Source organism: Chelon labrosus (assembly GCF_963514085.1).
Source record: "Chelon labrosus genome assembly, chromosome: 7".
In the NCBI taxonomy this organism is placed as follows: Eukaryota; Metazoa; Chordata; class Actinopteri; order Mugiliformes; family Mugilidae; genus Chelon; species Chelon labrosus.
In genome coordinates, this window is record NC_140343.1 from 6379335 (window position 1) to 6403903 (window position 24569).

Sequence of the window (24569 nt, forward strand, 5' to 3'; positions counted from 1 at the left end):
AGCCACTTCAGAAGTCACTCATCTCTAAAGTTTATAATGAAATTCTGTCTTTTGATTGCTCACCAGCTACTGAAGTCAAGGCTGCTTGGGAACAAGAACTGGGTCTGAGTTTGGAGGATGACTCGTTCATACAAGCTCAGCCTGCGTTTGTCTCACACTTACACAGTTCAAAGTACTGCTTAGAGTACATTTTTCTAAAACTCGACTGTCACAAACCGGTATCACTGACAATTGCGACAAATGTCATGTTTCATCCTCCAATTGAAGCCTAATTGAATAATTTTTGTCTGAAGGAATTCATGTTGTGACAATGCAGCTGCCCTTTGACCTGTCTTAAACCCATATTTTCTGCTCTTGCTCGCTATTTTCTCGCGTCTGGCAGGGCTATTTTGACACCATGTCAAAAATACTGTCAATGATCAGAACAGTCTCCCTCCATGTCGCCATATTTGGGCTTCCAGAAGACCATTACCGGTTTACCTCTAAGCTATTTTAGCGTTTACTTCCTTACTGGTGAGACGCCATCTGCTTCTTCACTGGAAGTCAACTAAAGCTCCCTCTAGGTCTCAGTGGCTCAAGGACACCATGTCTTTTCTAAAGCTGGAGAAGATCAGATATTCAGTAAAAAGGCAACTGACAAATTTTAGAACAAGTGGCTTCCCCTTTTTTACAATTCTTTCACTCTCTTCAGTCACTGCCCCAATTGATGGACCCACACTCCCTCTCTTTTTATTTATACTGAGTAGCTTAAACACTTATTCAATTATTACATACAAGAATCTTTTTCGAATTGTGTCTTTTTTCTTGTTTCACCCGATTATGTTCCTGTGGGCCACAAAATTAAGAAAACATCCTAGGAGGTAGACTGCATGCCTTGCTCTTCATTCATCGAGATGCACAATGTTTATATGGTTTCAATATGTTTGTATTTTTAATTGTGACACAGATGGTGTGATACCCATTACAAATCTGACATTGGTTCTAATTTGGGTGGTTCTCACGCTTACAAACACACAAACACACGCTTATGGGGTTTATCTTCTTGAGAATATGCATTGTGTTGCCTAGCCCCTTATATTTAACTCTCACCTAAACCCAAAAACAAGTTCTTAATCCTCTAACTAAAGGGTATGTGAGAATGTCCTCACTCAGACAGTCCCAAACTCCTAGTCCCCATGAAGATAGTTCTACAAGCACACACACACTCGCATATATATGCACAGCAAATGTTAATCACTTCACTCTGGACGTTTGTGCCAGATTTAAACAAATTCCCATCCTGAGACGTCACAACAACAGGTCGGAAACCATGACTATTACTGAGGCACTGTGAGTGTGTGGTTCAGTTTACATGCATCATAATGTTTACTGTGGCATAAAAACACCAAGTACCGCTGAGAGGGAAAGATAACTGGTTTTAGAGATTTTTGATATATTATTGGACCTGTTGACGAGGCTTCACTTTTACAAAATTCCACGTCTGTTCATCCAACAGCTGGGTAGTGATGGACCGAATGGCTCACAGACAACACCACAATCCCTAGTGCCACACGCCTAGAGTGAATCTCCCTGTGGACCCAGAAGTTACTGACCATGCACCACATTCTGTCTGTTCTGTACTGTAAGCTTTATGCTTTTTCAAGCGGTAAATTATGAAGCCTATCTCACACCCCAGCGGCTGCCATTGCCCCATGAAGCCATAAAAATATAAAAAAACGGAAAGAAGGCATGGATTTGATTTGTCCGCTTTACAACAACCTTTTAGATTTTTAGATTTGTTGCCTTCAAGTGTCAAACTGAGGTGAAAAAGAAAGAGCAGGGATCAGTGTTATTAGAAGTCAGAGGACTTGTCATTACAAAATTAATGTGTGAAAATGTGGGGCTATCGCAACATCACAGAAACTGTCGCAAGAAAACCACTTTGCCATGTGTGGTGCATTGACCATCTTTTGACGATACAGTGTTCTGCTTGGAAACTTTTCTGTCGTTCATTCATGTGGATGTTACTTGACATGTACCACCCACCTAGACCAAACCAGACACCCCCACCCCCTAGCAATGACACTCCTTAATGGCAGCAGCCGGCCCCAACACAGGCACACACTCCAAATTCACTAGATCACAAAGTGATCAATTCACAGAGGCCCCTCCCATCAACTCAAAGGTCCCAAAGGCCCCCCCAACAACATTCTGTTGCCAGACACCATAGGACACCCTCAGAAGGCCCCTGATGAGTCACAGCTGTTTTGGAAGCACAAGGGAGACCTACACAGTATTAGAAAGGTGGTCATAATGTTATGCCTAATTGTGTACTGTGCTCCTTTAAATATTGCTACAGAGAGTCATTATGTACATCCTCATACTACAGTGATCTCATATCCGGCCATCCTCAGCATTCAGAGACGATCACCGAGTCCTTCAACTTGTCCGCACGTTCAGATAAACGCATTAAACAAACAACAAACCTCAACTACACCTTCGTTTGTGTTGCATGAACGTGCTGCTGTTTGCTTAAGAGCCACTTCCTGATTACACAAATCTATACTGCGAGAAGTGGAAATAGCCAAATACCATGTGTTTAGGAGGAAATCCATATTTAGGTCCCTGCGCTAAAAATGTTATTTCTTTGTGGGAAACGTGGTAAGTTCCTATTGGGTCTGTCTGGGTTCCGCAGAATCAGTAATAAAGAAAGCAACTTTCTCGTTTTGATAATAAGCATGGCACATGATTTGTAGACCATGTTGTATTTAACATAGTGACTTATGACACCCTGCCTCCCTATACACACAGTGTAACCATAGTAGGATTATGTCTAGCTCAGAACCAACTGTCTAAACTCAAAAACTGGTGTGCTCTGTTCCATGTAATATTTCACTTAGCTGCATAAAATAGCTGACTCTGTTTCATCCACACTCACATCAACTAACCACCCGGTGCGTGAGTCTCACTCCCCGGAGAGTTTTTTCTTCTCCTCTCCTTCCTCTTTTATCCCCCATTTTCTTGTGTATGTAAACAGAAGTAAAGCATTTTAGGGCTCCAAGGCAGAGCGTGATGATCAAACACCATGCACGATCGATAGCTTTGAAGAGATCTAACATTTCTCGTAAATGTATTTCTCACAGAAAAGACGGCCGAAATGAAGAAATTCACTTCTGTAGCTAATGGCCGCATGTTTTGTCTCTTTAAAGTGAAAGCGGGGGGAGGGGGGGAGAAAACAGAGAACAAAGTTTAAGAAAGGAAAGACTGCATCTCTTTTCTTGCACATTGCAGTGTTTGCTTCTTCTAGTGAGTTTGGACTACCAGGACAGGCGGTCATGGGCCTGGGAGGAGTCAGAGAAAGAAGAGGAGACGCTCTAAGAAGTTTCACTACTGTATGTCTCGTGTAAAATTTCACACGAGGACCAAAAGTCTAATAGAAATTAGCCAGAAGAAGTCAACCTGTGTGCCTTTGTGTGTGCTAACAAAACCACTTTTTGTCTCATTTCCTTGTCTGTTCGCAGAGAGTTAACCAGAGGATTTGAACCCAGTTCTTTACTAAAAATGTTTTCAAAAGCGTAATATGTCAAACGCCACCCTCCCTTCAACTGAAAATCTTCACCCTCATTTTTCATAAGTCACAGGGTTTTTCACACTTGAGCAAAACCAAGTGCAGATTAGATGAGAGAGGGCTTCCTGTTCTTGGTGGCGTAGCTGCACTGTAGCTTCCTGTCACCAAACGTTAAGGTGAAGGCAGGCTTTTTTTTCTGGTGTGACATCACTCCCACTTGCTTGACTTGAAACCAGAGGCGAGGTTTAGGGTTTGGGGAACAAGTCCAGGGAGCTGCATCAACCGATAAGACAGGAAACGTATGTAGCTTAAAATAAGGCAACGTTTCAAACTCGTTTCTCTCTGAAGCCTTTAGTTTAGATCTGGAATTACAGCTTCAGTTGGGCAAGTGGACGTCGGTCACTCGCTAGGGTTCGACTGCGCGGTGTGTGGCCATACACACCATAACTCCTGGATATGGCAGGTCTTTACTGGCTGAAGATGTTGCTGCTCTGGGCTGCGATCATCGGTTTGGCCAACTGTAAGTAAACCATCTGTAATGACAATGGCTTTCTTTACGAAGAGACTGTGAGGAGGAGGAAGTGGTGCTGTGTGATGTCTCGGTCTCTGTCAACTGAAGAGTCCAGAAAAAGCCATAAATGGTGCAAAACATGTCGGCAATGAAGTCTAAGTTAACTGTTTTTGAAGCTGTAGCATCTGGGTGTGATAGTGTTTATGAGAGAAGGCGAATTATTTTCCATGTGTGAGATAGAGACATAAATCTGTCAGCAGAAAAAGCTTCTCTTTATTTATTTAAAAGAAAAGTGGAAAACAGTAAAAATGTAATAATTAAATTTTTTATTAAAAAAAAGAGGGCAGAAATGACAAGCTACTGTATATCACGCCTTTGAGCTGTGTCTGCGTTCGTGCTACTTCGCGTTTCTTAAACTTTCCAAACGCAAAGAACAGGCAGACAGACAGTAGCGCGTACACTTGCGATGCGCCGGAAAGTGACAGGTTTGTGTGAGCCGCCTTTGGCAAAAGAATAAACACTAATGTTCAATCAAAGGCCGCCGTTAATAAGAAGACACTCTTTTCACTCTTTAAAAAAAAAAAAGAAATGTTCCTTCACTGGGTACAGAAGCAGTGGGAATTTTTGCAGTCATGTTTCTGTTCTGCTTTGACATTTTGTGCGTGCGAGCATGTGTGTGTAGGTGTGAATGTGTACTGTAGCCTGTACGTGTAAGTGTGGGTGGAGAGTGTCAGGGTTATGTCTGTCAGAAATGAGAGAATTGTTCGGGGTGTGTCCCGGCAAGCTCTTCACTTAGTGGTTTCGTTGTGTATGATAAACCTGAATGTGTGTGTATGTGCGTGCAAAGCCACACTCACCTTGCCGCCTGGAGCATCACTCACAGTTCTGCTACTGTTCAACGCCACGAACGCTGTTGTCTCTATTTTCAGCGAGACATCTTTGCACATGATGAGAAATATATCCATCGCTCTGTTTATTTCACTTTGTCGTCTTTATTGTCAGTCGGGGTCCAGCATGTGTTTTCTAACAGATAATATAACTCGGGCTGTGTGTGAGGTGACATATTATGGCATGCTGTTTTTCACGAGCATGCTTAGTTTTTATACACCACTTCACTTTTCCATTGATTATTTTTTTTTTAAGCGTTAAATTCAGCATTTAAATTAACCTTAAATACTTCACTTAATATTTATACTTGCCATCTGTTACATGTCAGGCCGAAGCACTTGTCGTCTCACTCCACTACATTCATACGTTTAGCAGGTGTAAATTCTAAAAGTACGACCGCGGCTCGAGCCATAGAGCAGATTTTCTGCTAAATCCAGTCTTAAACCCAGGCCCCTCCACATGCTAAGGCGTCCTTCTGCAAGACATTGATCTGATGGTGTGGAGCATCTTGCGTGGCATCTCTGCTGCCATTGTTGTGTGTGAATAAGACCACATTTGATGTACCACAACTTAAAAGCCTGCAGTAAGAAATGCTGTACATTTACCATAAAACATGAGAAAACAGTCAAAATCAACCTTCTCTGATATTAAAATGCTGTTAAAATGTAAATGCATCACTAATTATTATCAAATATATAACTTTATAACTGTGAGAATTAAAACTTGACGTAATACTTCAATTAAATTCGTATGTACCTTCTCTTAAGGAGACTTTTTTAATGTATTGCAGCTCTCTAAGTAAGGGATGTGAACACTGAAGGCCACCACATACCAGCATACAGCATCATAATATTAGCTTTATGCTATATTCACATTTAACATTTAATTTCCACCAGCAGCTAATGCTTATTATATCTGTAAATACGAATCACGTGTAAATATTGTCCATAGATTCAGAATCATATTTTGATTCTCGTAATATGTAAGCAGGTAAATGTATCTTTGAAATTAAGTGGTATTGAATGGTATTATTTTAAGAGAGAAGATAAAATAACAGATGCGCACGTACTTTAGAAGCGTTTTAGAAATGTTTGTGATTTGTATAAATAGGAATGAAAAGAGGAATGTGTCTGAAAAAGAAAATTATTCCGACTTTATGGACAACAGTGTGTATTTGGATCTGTACATAATAAAGCTGTTTGATAAAAAAAATAAAATAAAATTAGGCAGCGTTCAGAAACTTTAGAACAAACTGCAGCTCAGTTGAAGTGAAGGATAAAGGCCGTGTTTCGTAAAAGTGGACGTACTCTGGCCCATTGAACATCAGCAGCCTGCTTTAAGCTGCGGCAGGACGGAGTTGTGCGATCTAAAAGTTGACCACTTCCGTGTTCCATTCTGAGTTGCCTTCATTTCCTGTCAGAGCCAAGCCGAGCGGTGCGGGCCGAGCACAGCGAGACAGGGCACAAGAAAATGACTTGAGAATACACGAAGAAAAAAAAAAAAGAGGAAGCACGATGTCGAAAATGAAGAAGTGAGGTCAGAAATGTTGTCCGTGCTGCATGATTAAAGCAGTTTTTTGGAGAGGAGCGAGCGGTAGGCTTGTCACAAAGCAGGAGATCTGCAGCAAATGCAAAATCTATGAAGAAAAAAAAAAACACTGATGCAGAAACCTGATAAAGAGGACACTGATGCATGAATGACAGATCCAGACAGCAGCAAATGTACAAAATGTCCAGTAAACGTAATGCGTTGTTTCTGCCACAAAACTGTATTTGGTTCTTCTCTATGGGAAGCTTTTCTTCTGACATCATCTTCCTCTACTTGTGCTTCTTTCCCTGACCCTTGAACAACTTTTAACAAACCCGGGTTACCTTGAACAACTCAATTAACCACCACGCCTTAATTTCGCACTTGAACCTGAAGACTTTGATGAAAAGACATGTGAAGGACACGCAAAAACTAAAAATACTCACTCAAACACACTGAAAACGTGTCTTAAAAAGAGCTACATACGTTTTTCTTTTCTATTACAGTATCGCTTTCGGTGCTTAATGTGTGCAGTTGATGTGCGACACCTTGAAATAAAGACTTCTCGTGTCAGGCGCAGGGCGCGAAAGCATCTCTTGAACCTTTTACCATTTCAAAGCAGTCAACACAGAACTAATAACCAACACAATGAGCGTTTAAGGTGGTGAAATGTCACTGCAGAGAGCATGCACCTCCGCGCGATGCAGAGAACAAGAACGCGCCAAACCACATCCTGACGCTCATAGTTCATCCCCAGTCACCTTATTATTCATCCATTCACCATTATAAGGAACAAATGAAAAATGTTAAGATGCATTTACAGGAAATAGATTCTTAAAATAATGGAGACTAATCAATGAAAAAGTTTTTTTTTATTATTTGTTCTATTTTGCTAACTTATGTAAAGTAATTTAATGTTAAAATATGAACAAAACCAAAAAAAAAAGCTACAAAAAAATGCACCTTCAATATAATAAAATTATTAATAAAGTGAATATTTCACTTTGTTCAAAGTGCGCTTCGGCTCGCATGTGAGGCAGTGAAATGGCCAAACCGAAAGCATTTTTGCAAGTATGGGTTGGTTCTCGGTTTTAGTGCGAGGCAGGAAATCGTGGGTTTTTTTTGTTTTTTGCTTTCTGAAATAGCAAATGTGGCTCGTTGCAACATCGCCATGGCAACCAGGTTGTACTGCACTGACTCATCCAGAGGCATTCAGGTGTGACCTTCACTCTGTTGACCCACGATTTGACCCTCTTGAATTTATCAGATGGGAATGTATGAGAATATAATATATGTTTTAATTAAATGTGTTTGTAATGTAATTGTTGTTTTGTTGTTTTTTTAGCTTTTTCAAGGATGATTATGATTTACACTTTCTTTCTCTTTTATGATTTCAGGTCAATCCTCACCAAGTAAGTAGTGATGAATTTAAAAACTCACTCTATAAAGTTAAACTCTTATTTTGCATTAAGCCACCAGCTCTGCTCTACGTTGTGCCATACCCTCGCCTCATCCTCACACTCCTCTCTCGCCCTTGTGTGGTCTCTTCTTCTTCTCTTAATGCATGCCAAACTACTACTCTAAATCTTTGAATGGATGTTAAATCTATGAATGGAGAGTGACCGAAATAAGAGTTCTCGCTTTAATGAAACAGCTTCAGTTTCTGCCTCAAACTGTTGGTTTTATTTGCCAAAAGCGATCCCAAAGTGAACGTACAAGACGTGTGAAGCTCACTGGTGTTTGTCTTTGTTTCAGAAAATTTTGCTTTGCCAAAACCACACTAATTTACATTGCAAGTCTATTACAGGAAGTAGTCTGATATTCACAAAATGCACAAGGAAGATAAGGCCATTTTCAGGTCTATTTATACCTCCAGCTACTTTCCCATTCATTTGAACTGCTTTACTCTAGCAACATGATAGAAGCATCTAAGTGTGTGGGTAACATATACCATATGTGTATGCCCCAAGTTATATACTGATCCATAGCTTGTTTAATTTACCTGCTGCACCTGCCCAAGTGAATCTGAGCTGCTGAGCCATACTTCTTCTTCTGTGATGGTATTTTGTCGTAGATGCGTTTAATCTTGTCTCCGTGACACCAGTCCAGATAAGTTATACAATTAGAGCAGCAGATCGGTGGACTGTTAAGATTGAGGTGTTCTGAGGTTAGCGTGGGGCACATGCAACTTTTTCCACCACAGGAACAAGTAAGTCATCGATCATGCAGCCTGTGAAACACAAGCACTGCTCTCGTATTTCCTAATAATGGGTTCACTGTAGTCATCTGTGAGATATGATTTTCAACTTTTATGCAACCTTGTGAGTGTAGGACGTGCAGGAAGTATTTGAACTCACAAGGACTCACCACGACTCTTTCTCCACTTACTCTGAATGTAAAATCTTCTACCACTACAGTTGTTTTGAGTCGCCTCCTTTCCCTTTCTTTTAACAAATGAGTAGTAACTGTAAATGAGGGGAATGATAGACAAGTAGCGAAAGGAAACAGGATTTATGGTATGTGGCCATCTTTGTTAGAGGGGAAGGGTCACGTGTACACTTCTAGGGACCAGCATTGTGATGTTGTGTTGATGTTTTTCTCTTGGAAAACAGATGTTCCAACCATCTCACCTCCACGCACCACCACAAATGCTCCTTTATCTACAGTAACCATCTCACCTCCACCCACCGTGGTAGAAACTCCTACCAATCTCTCAGACAGCCTATCTTCTACCATGGCAGCATCCAATGCTCCAGACAACTCAACTGCCCCCAATCCTCCATTCACCGTGGTAGAAACTCCTACCAATACCTCAGACAGCCTACCTTCTACCATGGCAGCATCCAATGCCCCAGACAACTCAACTGCCCCCAAACCTCCACTCACCGTGGTAGAAACTCCTACCAATACCTCAGACAGCCTATCTTCTACCATGGCAGCATCCAATGCCCCAGACAACTCAACTGCCCCCAAACCTCCACTCACCTCTCCAACCTTCACTTCAAACTCCTCATTTCAGGCAAACACGACCACAACAATGTCCGGTAATGTATCCAGACTCTGTTTACAGTTTTAATACTGTAAGTAGCACGATAAAATTATGATATCTCAGTTTAGCGTCATGTCAGGTAAGACTGTTGGCAGTAGAGGTTTGGTTTCTGCCTGAAGGTGACCTCCAGCATGCTCTCTATCCTGCAGACACCATTTCTCCTACAAACACCTCAAACAAGCCCTCATCCATACCCACTCAACCCAGCCTCCAACCATCCTCTCAAGCAAACATCACTCAAAGCCAGACCTCACCTCCAGTCACCATAGAGACAGCCACCACCAAAGGTTCGAGTTCTCTCTATGATTTAATGGTACTGTGGTAAGATTGTGTCATTCATAAAACTATAGACAATGGACGCTCGCACCACGAGGTACTTGCTGTAATTAGAAAAGAGTTTTAAGTGACTCATGTCACAGAATCACATATTAATGTTTGTCATTGTTTTTTCTCTTTTCTAATCTCTTTAAATGTGTCCTCCAGCCCCAACAGCTCCACAGTGTGAGTATCACTTTAAAAGATAATTAATCTTGTAGTATTTATGTCCAGCGTCTGTGTTTCTATCTTTACAATAACTCCAGTGAAAGTATATTTCTATTTCAGTCAGTGTACAGAATATATTTTATCACCAGCATCAATTTAACATATTGAATGATTCTGTTGATTTTCTGTGCAGGTTCTTACACTGTTACACCCATCAAGTTTGGCTTCAAGATTACAATGACGAATGTCCCCACTGGTAACTACACCATCAGTATTCCTGAAGCAGGCAGATCAGAGACGTACAACATTCAGACCTCCAACGAAACCTCATCACATGAAATCAAACACCTGAAGCCCTGTACTAACTATGAGCATAGAGTTGCTTTCATTGACAGTGATGGAAATGAAACACTCTGTGACCCTGATGTGACTATGACACCTACAATAAGTGAGTACAAATAATTAATACTGTTCTGTTTATTTTAATTTAAGAAATGTGTATAAAACAGAGACATTTGTTCATCACTTGTGTATTTCAGGTAGAGATGACATTAAAGTTGTCAGCCTCATCCCTGGATATGTTTGTTACCAAAGTGACTGGGACATCAGCTCTTCACTGTCAACACCAGCTGGACGACACGACAGTGAAACACAAAATAAATCAGTGTGTGTCAAACCTGGTTACAAGGACATTTGCTCAGATTTTACTTCAACCTTCACTTGTGGGAACTTTAGTCTCACCACACCCATCTCTGTTGGTTCGTACAAACTATCAAACTTTATTTTCAAACTCATGTGCTTTACATCTAAAGTTCTCAGGTTTTATGTTTCTTCTTCTTTTTCCTCACAGATTTCTTAAATGCTAGTGAAATCTATCAGAATGTTTCCACTGGACTTCCTGCAGAAATCGAACCAAAGTTACCACCAAACTGTAATGATCTCACCGTTGATTACACCTGTTCAGGTAAAGAAGAGAAGCAGAGAGAAGAAGATTTACACTGAAACAGATGGGATGCTCTTATTATTGTAAAACTGTGAACAGTGAATCTAATTTGTTTTTTCTTCAATGTGTCCAAATTTGAATTTAAACTTAAAGATAACTGCTCATAATAATCACTGAGATATAAAAACCATTATTGAAGAAATCATCTCATCATTGTGTCTCTTCAGAAAGTGGAAAAGTCAGTGACTCCAAGAACATCTCTGAGCTGGAGCCCTTCACAGACTACAGCTGTACTGGTCAGATCAAGAAGAACAATGTCTCCATAAATAAGACAACTCCAACCATTAGATTTAGTATCAACTGTGGTAAGTTGTTCTTTTCTTTACCTAATGAATGGAATAAAAACTTTTATCCTCTGATTGTTTAGAGATACTGAATTCATCGTTTCTGATGTCTGTTTTATTCCAACAGGTTTTACAATAAACATCATAAAGAGCAGCTCAACCAATACGTCCATGGAGCTGAGCTGGACAACAACCAGTGACAACTGTCAAAGTGTCCTCCACACACTTCAGAAGCTTTCTTATAACTGTAGCTGTCGTGAATCCTCCTCCAATCATAATCCATCTAAAGGTAAGTGAAGTTGTTTTAGATTGACTCTACTTTGTGTTTAAGTTACATCAATATATTTTCATGAGGTCTTTGAGATGAACTCTCTGGTCAGTCTGATGAGACATCTGAATCTTCAATGAGCTTCTACAATATATTTTTTCTTCTCTGCTAACATTTTAGTGGATTAAAGGAAAGCAGGTGGAAATATGTTAATGAAACAGGAAGTCGCATTTTAGTTTACTGCATTATTAAAATACACATGAGATATGATACAAAGACTGAAATCATGTTTGATTGTGTTTTTCTACTGAAGATGTGGTGGTGGTTATTGTTATTATTTGTTTTAGCTTGTAGGACCAGAATCAGAGCTCTAAAGCAGCGATGACACATGAGTCATTTTGAAGGACGTGTTCTTGTCATTTAATGTGTAACACGAGCAGCTGACTTCATTTCTGATTTACTGTATATTTCTGACACTTTAAGTTGAAATTCAGTGATTTCAAGTCTCTTTAAATCAACCTGCTGTTATTAAATCAGACACCACTGATGACAACTCTCTTACATTTACAGTCTTCACAAGTCCACACCGTGATGGAGGGACATGTACGGTTAGTGGATTAAAACCATTCACTGGTTATATCTGTGGAGTCCAACCCATCTATGACATCAACAAGAAAGTTAATCAACGAGAAGAAGTTACACTGACAACCCAGCCTGGAAGTAAGTGAACAAAAAAAAAAATTTAAAAAAAAATCTAATGGAGAAAATTAGAATACTAATGACAAAATGACTACCATTTACACCGATCAGCCACAACATTAAAACCACTGAGAGGAGAAGTAAATACCATCTTGTAACAATTCAGTGTGCTGCTGGGAAACATTTGGACCTGGCATTCATTCATGTGGATGTTACTTAGACATGTAGCACCCACCTGGACCAGACCAGGCACCCCCACCCCATAGCAATGACACTCCTTGAAGGCAGCAGCCATCCCCAGCAGGATGCAGCCTGACACAGACACACACACAAAACCACTTTAGGAACAACTAAAAAAAAAAAAACATGAAGAACAGCACAAGGTGTTGACCTGGCCTCCAAATTCACTAGATCCCAAACTGATCAAGTATCTGTGGGATGATCCTCAGAGGCCCCTCCCCTCAAAGGCCCCCCACTAACAACATTCTGTTGCCAGACACCACAGGACACCCTCAGAAGGACCATGTCCATTCTCTGATGAGTCACAACTGTTTTGGAGGCACAAGGGAGACCTACACAATATTAGGAAGGTGGTCATAATGTTATGCCTGATCAGTGTATATGATTTGTGATATCTCTGTTAAGATAATGTCATGGATGTAAAAGCTTTGAAACTCATGGATCAGGTGACATGTGATGTTTAGTACCATAACTCTTTTAGGTCTTGTACAGGATGTATGGTTATGAAGTTACAGTAAGTATTTGAATTAGGATCCTCAACTCAACACTTTACTGTAATGAAAACCTCAGTAATTATCTAAGGTCATTAAATGCTAATAATTCTAGTCTTTATCATTATGGAAGTGAATTTGAGAGTATACCACTCACTGATACCAGTAGTGTTATAATGAGAGAATGTATTTTATAGATCACACTCTAAAACATTATAATGAACATGAAAATATTTCTCTGATCATTAGTGAAGAGGGACAATGTCTAAAACGTACCAGGATCACAGTAGTGATAGATCTTAATTGTTGGTAAATGTACAGCTTCTGTCAGTCATGGTTCAGACTTCTTTATATATCTTATTAGTCTCAAATACTAATACTTTAACACTGACTTTTACCTGTTGATTCAGTTGATTAACACAATTAACATGAACTGAAAAAATAATACGTCAAATAAAAATTACAATAGACATTTACAGAAGAAAAATAATAATATATTTTTCCAGTTAATAATTCTATTGTTTTCTTATATAGTCTTTAAGTATTGAATTATTAAATGAAAAATATATTTTTGAAGGATTTAAATAGTAGTAAAAGAACCAAATTATTGCACTAAAAGCCTCGTCAATCATCATTCAAAGACTCGTTGAACATTTAGAGTTTATAAGGAATCATTTTCAAATGTCAGACGTTACTATCTTTCATTGGTTCTTACAGTTTTTATTTGTGTCACAGCTGATGGACATGACAATAAATACAGAAACGTATTAATAATGGAAATAAATATTAAAATGTCTGTTGTAACAAATTGATTTGTGTTTTCATTCTCTTACAGTACCAGAAGATATTAGAGACCAAGACCTGTTAGTGAGTCATCCAGAGAATAATGTGATTCTAGTGACCTGTAAATATTATGGTGCACACAATGGACATAAGAAGGAATTCAGAGCACGTCTTAATAATGGTGTAATGTTTGAGAAGCGCGAATGTCATTTTGAATTCAGAGATCTGAGCTACTCTACGAGCTACACAGTGCAGGTTAGTTTAATATTACTGTTTGGTTTCAGTAGAATACGATCATTTCAGTCCTTTCCTTGAATGCTGTAATTATTAATGAGTGGACTTTCTGCTTTTTCAGGTGACTGTCTGGAATGGAGTCCATGAGAGCAATCCCAAAATACAAAAAGTGGACACTTACTGTACGTGCGACACAAATACCTCACATTTCATTAATACACTAATTTCTACACATTTTATCTTTGACATAAATTCTACTACTTTCCCCATTGTTTTCCAGATAACGACAAAGCTGTCATTGGGTTTCTGGTCTTCCTCATCATCCTCACTTCTGTGGCTCTGCTTTTGGTCCTGTACAAGATCTACGTTTTGAAACGCAGAAAGTCGCAGTAAGAATCCTTTGCCGTCGTCCGTTCACTGTACATTTGCTTTGATTGACGCAAATTAACCTGCATGGTTGTTTATTTATTTATTTATTTATTGATGAGGCAATATCTTTTCAAATGTACAAAGCAGAACTGCATTCATCTTCACTGTTTCTTTGCAGCGACCTGAGTGAACAAATGCAGCTCATTAATACAGGAAGTGAGTGAATTTTTATTCTAAATTAAAGACTGTGTTCTAAGTTTTTTCTTGGTTTTACGTGTGTGATATATGGGTGCAAGTTAGCGAGGTCCATCCACATATACACAATACATGTGATGTAATTTCAACCATGAACAACGTAACAGTGGTCACGTACATGTGAGCAAGACCAAAAGATAAAAGTGTAACTAACTACGTTACGAGAACATGAATATTTTGGCAAAAACCGCAACCAGAAATAAAACACTTGATCACACCGTGCATTATTATGGTTGATTTTTCCACCCTTTAAAAGGCCCGATTAGTTCTTCGTTGTTTCCTGTAGTCTTTTTCACTCCCACAGTATCCACATTTAACAGGAAGCAGTAAGATTGTGTGTCGTACTAACTCCATAAAAGACAATTACACTGCAAATCACAGGTGATGTTATGAAATATAACTATAAGTCTTTGTACGCTGTAAAAAAAAAAAAAAAAAGAGGTTGACTTAAATAAAACAATTGTTATACTAGATTTAGGATTAATAACTTGTTAATTTTAAGATCAACTTAATTAATGCTGCTTGAATACGTAGTAAAATTAATATTAACTTATTAAATTTGTGTAACTGGAATGCTTAGCTCTGTGATAGCTGATTTTTTTTCCATTTTGTGTCCCACTGCTTGACACAAATTGAACTCTACTTTAATCAGTCACTAACCACAGCTTCAGATTTAGTCATACTCTCTCTATTATTCAGGTCCACTTAGTCAATTCAAATCACATTTTTTTTTTTTTTTAACACCAAAATTCAGGTTAAATCTTGAACACAGTTGGAGGTTTTCCTTTGTTTGTCTTTTAGTTGCGACCAGGAACATTTTACATGTTTAGTACATCGGCGTCTATTTTCAATGCAAATATTTTCCAGCCCTGAGTATTGCACGGACCAGGGCTGGACAATAAAAAGGTGGCATATTGTAATTATTTTAATAAATGATCCCAATATTATTGTTAACATTCAAATCAGCTTAAGATAAGATAATATAATCCTTTAATTTACCCCACGGTGTGTTGCACTAATCAACAATATACAATGCTGATGTTTTGTTTTTTAAAAAGAAATAACATTTAAACTGAATCATATATGCATGCAAACCACAGCTGATGGTGATGAGAATCCTTAGTTTAAACTGATGTTTAAAGAACTTTCCTGTTGTTTGTTGAGTGTCTGTAGATGATGAAGAAAACCTGCTGCAAGTTGAACCGATCGCAGCAGAGGTCCTCCTGGAAGCCTACAAGCGGAAGCTGGCTGATGAGGGAAGACTGTTCCTGGCTGAGTTCCAGGTAAACTCCCTCCTTGGCCTCTTATTACTATTTCTCTTGTTATGTGTTTGAAAGGCTTAGCTGAACTCTTTGCAGTGTAGAATGAGTGTGACACAGTTTGTTCTTGCTTCCAGAGCATCCCCAGAATCTTCTCCAGATACACGGTGAAGGAGGCCAAAAAGGCCTGCAACAGCATCAAGAACCGCTACGTGGACATCCTGCCATGTGAGTCTGACCAGCAACACGCACACACAAAAAAGAAATAAAGAAAACACAGTGAAAAGCACATAATTAGGTCAAAGTGAAATTGTGTTGCTCTAAGATCTACGGTGCAACAACTTAGATGCTAAACTAGAAATATAAACATCTGAGATTAGTGGGACCTAGGTGCCGTAACCTACGTACGTAGCCTACGGCGGTGAGAGGCATTTATACTTGTGAGCTCGTCAGTCTGGCTCGCTCTGTAAAAACACCACCCAAACACTAGTAGGTGCTGTGGCTTTTTGGCCTGTCGGGTTACTTTTTGTTTCTACTTCCTGCTTCACTTTCAACAACGGTGACTGACTCTTTCGCCAAAATTTTGCCGAAGACGAATCGTACAAATGTCTGTATCTCCAAACCTCCCCAGTTAACCTTTCCTTGATGTCTTCCATCTTTATTCATCCAAAACAATCAATTTGAAAATTATGGAGATGGAGAAGCAGCCGGAAATACTAAAGCGGAAACACGCTACTACCATTCGGACCAATCACAGTTCTTGCGGTCTGCATTGCCACGGCATGTAGTTAAATTTCTGCGTAGGTATCTGCGTCGTCACCGTAGCTTTTACGTCAACTTAACGCAGAAGTCTAAACCGCCTGTAAGACACATAACAGACTGAAGTGAGTACAAAGTGGCAAAAAGTAATTAAAATGAACCTGCAATCAGTATATCTGAACGTCAGCTAATATTATATAAGTGAGATAAGGCACAATGATGCATGTTTCCATATCCTTTATGAGTAATAGGCAGTTTATACTTCTGAGTTAAGCTGAAGCAGAGCCTGACACGTGCCTCCCCAGAAACGTGGTGACGCAGAGCACAAGAGCTGTGATTGGTCCGCTTGGTAGAAGCGTGTTTCCGCTTTAGTATTTCCAGCTCCTTCTCCATCTCTGCTTTTTTCGAATTGATTGTTTCGGATCAATAAAGAATCGAAATTCTGGCGAAAGTTTCAGTCGGCATTGTGGCAAGTGAAACAGGAAGTGAAACAAAATGGGTGGCGTTGTCACAGAGCGAGCCAGACGTAAACATGGCTCCCACCGGCGTTGGCTACGTGCGTAGGTTACGCAGTCAAGGTCCCGCAGTACTATATAAGCGCCTTTACATTTTAACTTTCTTAATAAAAGTTCCAGAGAAATTACACACACTTAATATTTAAGGATGTTCAGGGTTTAAATGTTCTCTCTCTCTCTCTCTCTCTCTCTCTCTGTCTGTCTAGACGATTATAACCGCGTCCCACTGACCACAGGGAATGGAGAGGCAGGATGTGACTACATCAATGCCAGCTTCATTGATGTACGTGTAGTTTACACTTGTATATGATTGCTGCTGTTGCAATTCTGTTGAATTAGACAAACAGTTTATTATTAACTTCCTGCAAACGTGCAAATTAAAAGAGTAATTGCAGGGAATGTCTGCTGCAGCATATCATTTAGCATCAAACATTTAACTGATCATCACCTCTTTGCTCCCTGCAGGGATACAATGAGCCCAAAAAGTACATTGCAGCTCAAGGTAAAATCAGGTTTTAATTTCTTTACTCAATCAGTGCACATGCATTACTTCATATAACTCAATATGTATGTGATGTGTGTGTGTTGTAGGGCCGAAGGAGGAGACAGTCAGTGACTTCTGGAGGATGATCTGGGAGCAGAAGTCCTCCATTATCGTCATGGTAACACGCTGTGAGGAGGGAAACAGGGTGAGGATTTTTTTTTTAACTGTCAACATGTTCCCCTATGAACTAAGGAGCTAATTTTACAACAAATGACCGACTTCATTTATTATCTTTAACCCAAGTCTGACACCCAGACAGGATCAAACGAAGACAAGCCCCAAATTCAACACTTGTGAGCACGCTGTGTGCAAAATGGAGTCGTCACTGACCGAGCCCTCTCACCTGTTCTCTCTGCAGGTCAAGTGTGCACAGTACTGGCCGTCTCCCGAGAGAGAAACTGAGATCTATGAGGAGTTCATAGTGAAGCTGGCCTCAGAGGACCACTGTCCAGACTACACCATTCGCCACCTCACCCTAACTAATGTGAGTCTCCTTCCAAGCTTTGACAGACACACAGTTGTAGCTTAATCATCCATATGCAGCATGTTTGCTTTATTAAATATTAACACATGTGAATAGGTGTTTTTATATCATGTTTTTGTGTCTGTAACTATCTCTGTGTGTGTTTGTGAATGTGTGCAGAAGAGGGACAAGAACTCTGAGAGGGAGGTGACCCACATCCAGTTCATGAGTTGGCCGGACCACGGCGTCCCGGGAGAGCCGCACCTCCTCCTGAAGCTGAGGCGGCGGGTCAACACTTTCAAAAATTTCTTCAGCGGCCCCATCGTTGTTCACTGCAGGTAAATGGTCCCATTCTTCAGCCAGTCCCTATTCTCCATTTAGTCATGCAGTAAAGACGCGTTTTATCTTCTTTTCCATCACTTCCTGGTTGGTTCATTGTTGTTTATATTTATCTACATGTTCCGGACTCTTTCCACTTTCTTGTTAGATGTCAGCTTCCGTATCAAAGTGCATGTTCATACGTCACATGTTATGTGTTAAATGACAGGAAAAGTCCAAACCCCAATTTGTAATTCTCTGTCGTGTAGCGCGGGAGTCGGAAGGACGGGCACCTACATCGGCATTGACGCCATGATGGAGGGTCTGGAGGCCGAGGGCAGAGTGGACATCTACGGTTATGTCGTCAGGCTGCGCAAACAGAGATGCCTCATGGTTCAAGTGGAGGTAAAACACCATATCATGTTCATCTGTTTGTGGTTTATGTCTTACACGTATTAATCAGAGTTAGGTTTGGTGGTTGAATATGCTGGCACATACAAATGATAAACCGTATATACTGATAGAGAGAAAGAAATGAAAAGATATATTGTTTATGTTCACGGTTTACGTAGAACTGTGATTTCCTTGATAACTAAAAGTCTGAGAATAATTCGTTGTGTTGCAGCACAGGGGCGTGGTGGTTAGCACTGATGCCTCGCAGCAAGAAGGTTCTGGGTTTGAATTTCTGTGTGGAGATTGCATGTTCTCTCTGCGTGTGTGTGGGTTATAGAAAACAAATGAATGAATATGTGGTTGATTAATGAGTCTCCACGTTAGATAAATACAAGAAGCTATTGCACAATAGTTTCTGCATGCGTTATATCATCATGTAGTCTGTTGAGGCGAAGAAATCATTTTGTTTTGAGATTATTTGCTATTTTATTTTAGAGAAACCGTGCGTCGCCCTCAGACGGCTGGTTTAACTATTCTTATGTCGAATGGTGTGTGGGAAGCGTCTGACTGTGGTGGCTCACGGTGCCAGAAATAAGAACCAAGAATAATTTATGCACAGTGCGTGCATAAACTATTGCATGCGTGCATGTGCAGTGTATTTTTAATTAGGTCAAACGTGGTCTGTAACCTCCACCTCTGCATGAACGCCGAGTGTAACTGCTTTATTAGGTACAACAAAGAAGAGGCCCAGTGTTGTCTAATGTGATAATGTGTATTCTTAACACATTTCTGCTCGTGTGCACGCTGATTGCACAACACATTAACAAAGCAAACTTCTTCTTTTAATTTTTCTTTAAGATGGTGAGATTGATAGAGCACATGCGCACTACTTCCTGGATTTAATCTCTGCCTCAAATCACAAAACACATACAACAGCAGTTTGTCTCTTGTGAAATTAAAAAGCGCGTTTGTCCTCCCGTAGGCCCAGTACATCCTGATTCACCAGGCGCTGCTGGAGCACAACCAGTTTGGAGAGACGGAGATCGCTCTGTCCGAGCTTCACAGCACGCTGAGCACGCTCAAGCAGCAGAACTCAGGCAACGAGCCCACCTTAATGGAGGATGAGTTTGATGTATGGTGCCTCATTATTTAGGTTATTGTTCATAAAGAGCAATTTTTAAGTAGAGGCACTTAAATAAACCGATGGATGATTTCTCGTATTTCAGAGACTTCCCACCTTTAAAAACTGGAGGACCTTCAACTCAGGGCTCACAGAAGAAAACAAGAAGAAGAATCGCTCTTCCTCTGTCATCCCATGTGAGTATCAGCTCAAAACTACACCTGCCTGTCCCCGTGTGTTTGTGCTCGATGCACGTCTTCATGTACAAGATTAAATGCTTTTAATTCCACAACCAATCCGCCCTCCCCTCCGTCCCTCCCTCCCCCAGACGACTACAACCGAGTGTTGCTGAAGCTGGACGAAGGACGCAGCCAAGATAGTGACCCAGATGAAGATGAGGAGGAGGAGTCATCGGATGAAGAGGATGAAGACTCCACTAAATACATCAACGCTTCTCATATTGATGTATGTTAGTTTACCAATGCGTTCAGATTAAAGCGTGACAAAGTGCAAACAACCTAGATGTGTTTTCTTTCCTTCACAGGGTTACTGGGGCCCACGCGCCCTCATCGCAGCACAGACGCCGCTGTCCGACACCTCGGCCGACTTCTGGTCGATGGTTTATCAGAAGAAAGCTTCTACTGTTGTCATGCTTTCAGACAGCAGTGAGGGAGATACGGTACCTGCAGTACACTTCTAACACAATACTGTACACCTGCTCTTGGTGCATATGTGGTAAACGTGCTCTCGCCTCCTCCTCCTCACTGACAGGATTCTGACTCCGTGTACTGGGACAAAGAAAAGAAGACGTATGGGGAAATTGAGGTGGAGGTGGTGAGCACAGACTCCTCCCCAGCTTTCATCAGCCGCAGCATGCTGATCCGCCACGTCAAGGTAACGCTGCAGCTCCCTGGTCTTTTTTATTCCCACATTTATCTGCTCAGTTCATCATCGTGAGGTGTTTTGAGCCAACGACTCTTCTGTCAACAGCGGAAAGAGAGCCGCCCGGTCAAACATTTCCAGTTCCTGAAGTGGGGGAGCACAGACCTGCCGGAAAAACCTCAAGATCTCACAGACATGATGAAGGAAATTAAAAGCCACGGCGGCGGCAAATCACATAGGGGCGTGCCCGTCGTGGTCCACTGCAAGTGAGTCAAAGTCCAGCTTCGTGATGAAATTTAGTGATGAGATAATCGTTTTCCTTTTGTTGCATGAGTCATTTTTCAGATATTTTTAAAGATCTGGTTTAGGCCTCTAACGTCCTTCGCATGAAACAAGCTCCCCACTTCCTGCTTCCTGCATTACGTCAGGTCAAAGAGGTTCAAGGTCGTTCGACTTAAAGCAGCAACTAAGCACATAGAAAGACTCTTAGATTTTTACTGTCAAGTCTGATAGAACATTTTGAAAAACACCAGATATGTTGGATTTGAATTAGTCAATGAAAGATGTGAAGTGAAATAATAATTTAGAGTAGAAATTAGGATTAAGTACCTTGCTGAAAATATATTTTATAAGAGATACACTCAATACGGACATATTTGAGTGCATTGTTTTCCCTCTGGATGGACTGAACTGGAGACGTTAAATAAGTTTAATTATGAAGATTGTGATACAGCTGCACAACAGCTTCTGAGAATTACACATAAGAGTACAATTTAGGAGTACATTTATCAAGCTACTTGTACACTGGAGAACGTTACCTCTCAGCCAATCACATGATTATTCACAAGAGCAAAAAGAAAAAAGAGCGGTAAAGGTAAAAGCAGCACCAATTAAATGTAGGAAATGTAGGATATTCCTGCAAATGTTGGTTTATTCTAGTTAAAATTAAGTCTAATGTGTTAGCGAATGCCCAAGCTAGTATAATAAGGAAGTGGAAACCAAAGAAACTAAATTAGGTCATCATTGTGTCCTTGGCTCATGTTAAAAGTGTCACTTCAGGGGCCCGTGTTAAGTCTCTGTGTGCTCCATCTCCTCAGTGATGGCTCGTCCCGCTCGGGTATTTTCTGCGCGCTGTGGAACCTGCTGGACAGCGCTGAGACCGAGAAGCTGGTGGACGTCTTCCAAGTGACCAAAACTCTGCGCAAGGAGAGACAAGGCATGGTCTCCGGCCTGGTAAGAAAGAGGAACTACAAACATGGTGCCACACGCAGTTTCGCTGCTTTATTAAAGTATTACAGGACTGGGCTGGTCGGGGACAACGTTCTGCAGACATTGCGCTATTGAAATTAGAGAAGTAAACTCCTGTTACTGACTGACTGTGTAGGTCTATTTTGCGTACCGAGAGTTCCCATCACTGGTAGTAATTTTAGTTTTGCTGATGCTGTTGTGAAAGGATGAAAAGGAAAAAGATTATTTATAGTCGGTCTCGTTGTGGTAAAACCCAACAAGGCTTTCTTTAGGTTTACCCTAAATACTTTCTGACTTCTTTACCCTGTCCAGAGCTCATTAGTTTCTACTGAAGATGTAAATCACTTGAATAATGTTCTGTATCAGCTGGGCACTGTAGTTTTTTAGCAGACATGTGTAAAAATGTGTGCTTTAGTGAGCGTTTACAGCAGTAGGACTGTGTTTGTGTGACTTTAAATAAGCTATTGTGTTTTAAATCGTGGCCTACAGTGCATGAATCAACTAGTATGTCAACAGTTTTGATGTTCTTGGAAAAGAAAAGAAAGAAAACGCCTAAAGTGTCTCAAATCTGTGTTTTCTAACAGGAGCACTATGAGTTCCTGTACAGCGCTCTGGAGGGCGTCTTCCCCGTCCAGAACGGGGAAGCGAAAGCCGTTCAGGCCATCGCAGCCGACTCAGTCCAGATAGTCAATGAAACCAAAGCGGCAGAGAAGCCGGCAGAAGAGAAAGCTGAGCAGCCTGCCAGCACTACCAACACTGACCAGAAGGCGGCAGCAGCACCAGCAGCAGCGGCAGCAGCAGCACCAGCAGCAGCACCAGCACCAGCAGCAGCACCAGAGGCAGCAGAGAGCACCCCTCTGGTGGCTGATGGAGGGAAGGAAGACAAAAAGGAGGAGTCCAGCGCCCCCACAGAGACGACACCACTGGAGGACACCAGCAACGGGCCCACCGTCACCGTGGAGGCCTGAGAGAAGCAGCAGGTTTACATCTGCATCCTTTAATACGTAACTTTTTTTTTTGTTTTGTTTTTTTTGTTTGTTTGTTTTCAATAGTACTTCATGAATGTATAAAGTTTGTAAAGCTTTAACACGTGTGGTTTTGGTTAAAGTACTTTGAATTGGATCAATTTTATTTTATAGCCATTTGTCATCAACCTATAATAGAATATAATCTAAGTTATAAATATGTTTAGTGGGAAATGTCGAAGGATGCAAATAGTTACCGTGAGAAAAGTTTACAGCTGTTTTCAAACTGGAGAGGAAGGCATATCTAAAAACAAAACGTTCCAGATATGCAGGAAATACAAGGTTGTTTGATGTGTTTTCAGTTAATTAACGTATTTTTATTTTTATTATTATTATTTTTTTTTCCTGCTAAATAAACCAAAGCTGCAATTTATGAAGTCAACATTTATATATACAGTTCTGCATCCGGTCCAGCTAAATAATTACGTTGTTAATTTCAAAATGCATGTCATACTTTGGCTTTTCATTAAAAGATATTTACAATAACAGATGGGTTTTGTGCAGCTTTATTAGGCTTCATTTTTTTTTAATCTTCTGGAGACCACTAACAAACAGTTTTTCTTAGCTTAGCATCTTATTATAGGCACAAGGGGAGCATGTTGTTGTTTTTATAGAAGTTAGGACAGAATTGAATAGTTCACATGAGACACTGCAATGCTCTTCCCACTGCTTTGAAGATTTATAATATAACTATAGTAAATAACAATATATAACGACGTAACTATAGTACTATAGTAAATTTTATTGCCATAGAAAAATGCTGAACATTCATTCATTCATCTTCTGTAACCGCTTGTCCCCTGGGGGGTCTAGAGCCCATCCCAGGTGTCACTAGGCGAGATCAGGGTGGGGTACACCCTGGACAGGTCTCCAGTCTATCACGGGGCTAACACAGAGAGACAGACAACCATTCACACTCACACCTACGTGGCCGTACAAACAAACTCCACACAGAAAGGCCTCAGTCGACCGTTGGATTCAAACCCAGGACCTTCTTGCTGTGGTTTCTGCAAAGGTTAAATCTATTTGTGGAGGATATGCAACAATCATTTACATATTCAGACATATTCAATTTACAAGAAAGCTTAATCCCTTATAGGCAAGGAGCCACATTTGGTAACTTCAGTGCACAGTTTAAATTGCGCCCTCGTGCCTCTCTGTGAGGTCTAGAAGCATGTGGTTTTCACCCAGCCAATCAGAGAAGATCAAGGAAACGTTCACAGGTTAAATGTGGTCTGCGAGCTCCACTTCTGCACGAACGCTGAGCGTAACTGCTTTAATAGGTACTACGAAGAAGAAGTGTCCTAGTGTTGTCTAATGAGATAATGTGTATGTTGACAAGTGCCTGAATCAGCACTTATGTCCTAATGGTCTAAACACATGTTTATATTTGTTTATCACTAAAGGTCAAG

General features: G+C 40.5%; 1 protein-coding gene across 5 annotated transcripts; it reads left to right on the forward strand.

Annotated features, from left to right (window-relative positions):
• Nucleotides 1-3359: 3359 nt before the first annotated feature.
• ptprc (protein tyrosine phosphatase receptor type C) lies at nucleotides 3360-23645 on the forward strand. 5 transcript variants are annotated; one of them, XM_084549077.1, is made up of 31 exons: nucleotides 3360-4067; nucleotides 7871-7885; nucleotides 9086-9517; nucleotides 9672-9809; nucleotides 10006-10023; nucleotides 10199-10453; nucleotides 10545-10763; nucleotides 10856-10969; nucleotides 11176-11313; nucleotides 11420-11581; nucleotides 12131-12280; nucleotides 13826-14028; nucleotides 14129-14189; nucleotides 14288-14396; nucleotides 14555-14592; nucleotides 15796-15914; nucleotides 16028-16118; nucleotides 17371-17447; nucleotides 17630-17666; nucleotides 17756-17853; nucleotides 18067-18192; nucleotides 18352-18509; nucleotides 18759-18894; nucleotides 19865-20014; nucleotides 20109-20199; nucleotides 20331-20467; nucleotides 20547-20681; nucleotides 20774-20896; nucleotides 20993-21150; nucleotides 21982-22117; nucleotides 22717-23645. In XM_084549077.1, exons 1-31 carry the CDS (start codon nucleotides 4004-4006, stop codon nucleotides 23098-23100), a joined length of 4272 nt encoding a protein of 1423 aa, XP_084405203.1. In that variant the 5' UTR covers nucleotides 3360-4003; the 3' UTR covers nucleotides 23101-23645. The 5 variants fall into 5 exon arrangements, with proteins under 5 accessions (XP_084405203.1, XP_084405204.1, XP_084405205.1 ...); XM_084549078.1 differs by lacking the exon at nucleotides 9086-9517; XM_084549079.1 differs by lacking the exons at nucleotides 9086-9517; nucleotides 9672-9809.
• Nucleotides 23646-24569: the final 924 nt, after the last annotated feature.

Excerpts from the sequence above, each read along its gene's own strand:
- ptprc (XM_084549075.1), top strand. The coding sequence starts at position 8,992 with ATGTGGCCATCTTTGTTAGAGGGGAAGGGTCACGTGTACACTTCTAGG. Across the intron at positions 14,397-14,554 it reads TTGAAACGCAGAAAGTCGCA|CGACCTGAGTGAACAAATGC; the intron begins GTAAGAATCCTT and ends GTTTCTTTGCAG. Across the intron at positions 20,015-20,108 it reads TAATGGAGGATGAGTTTGAT|AGACTTCCCACCTTTAAAAA; the intron begins GTATGGTGCCTC and ends CTCGTATTTCAG.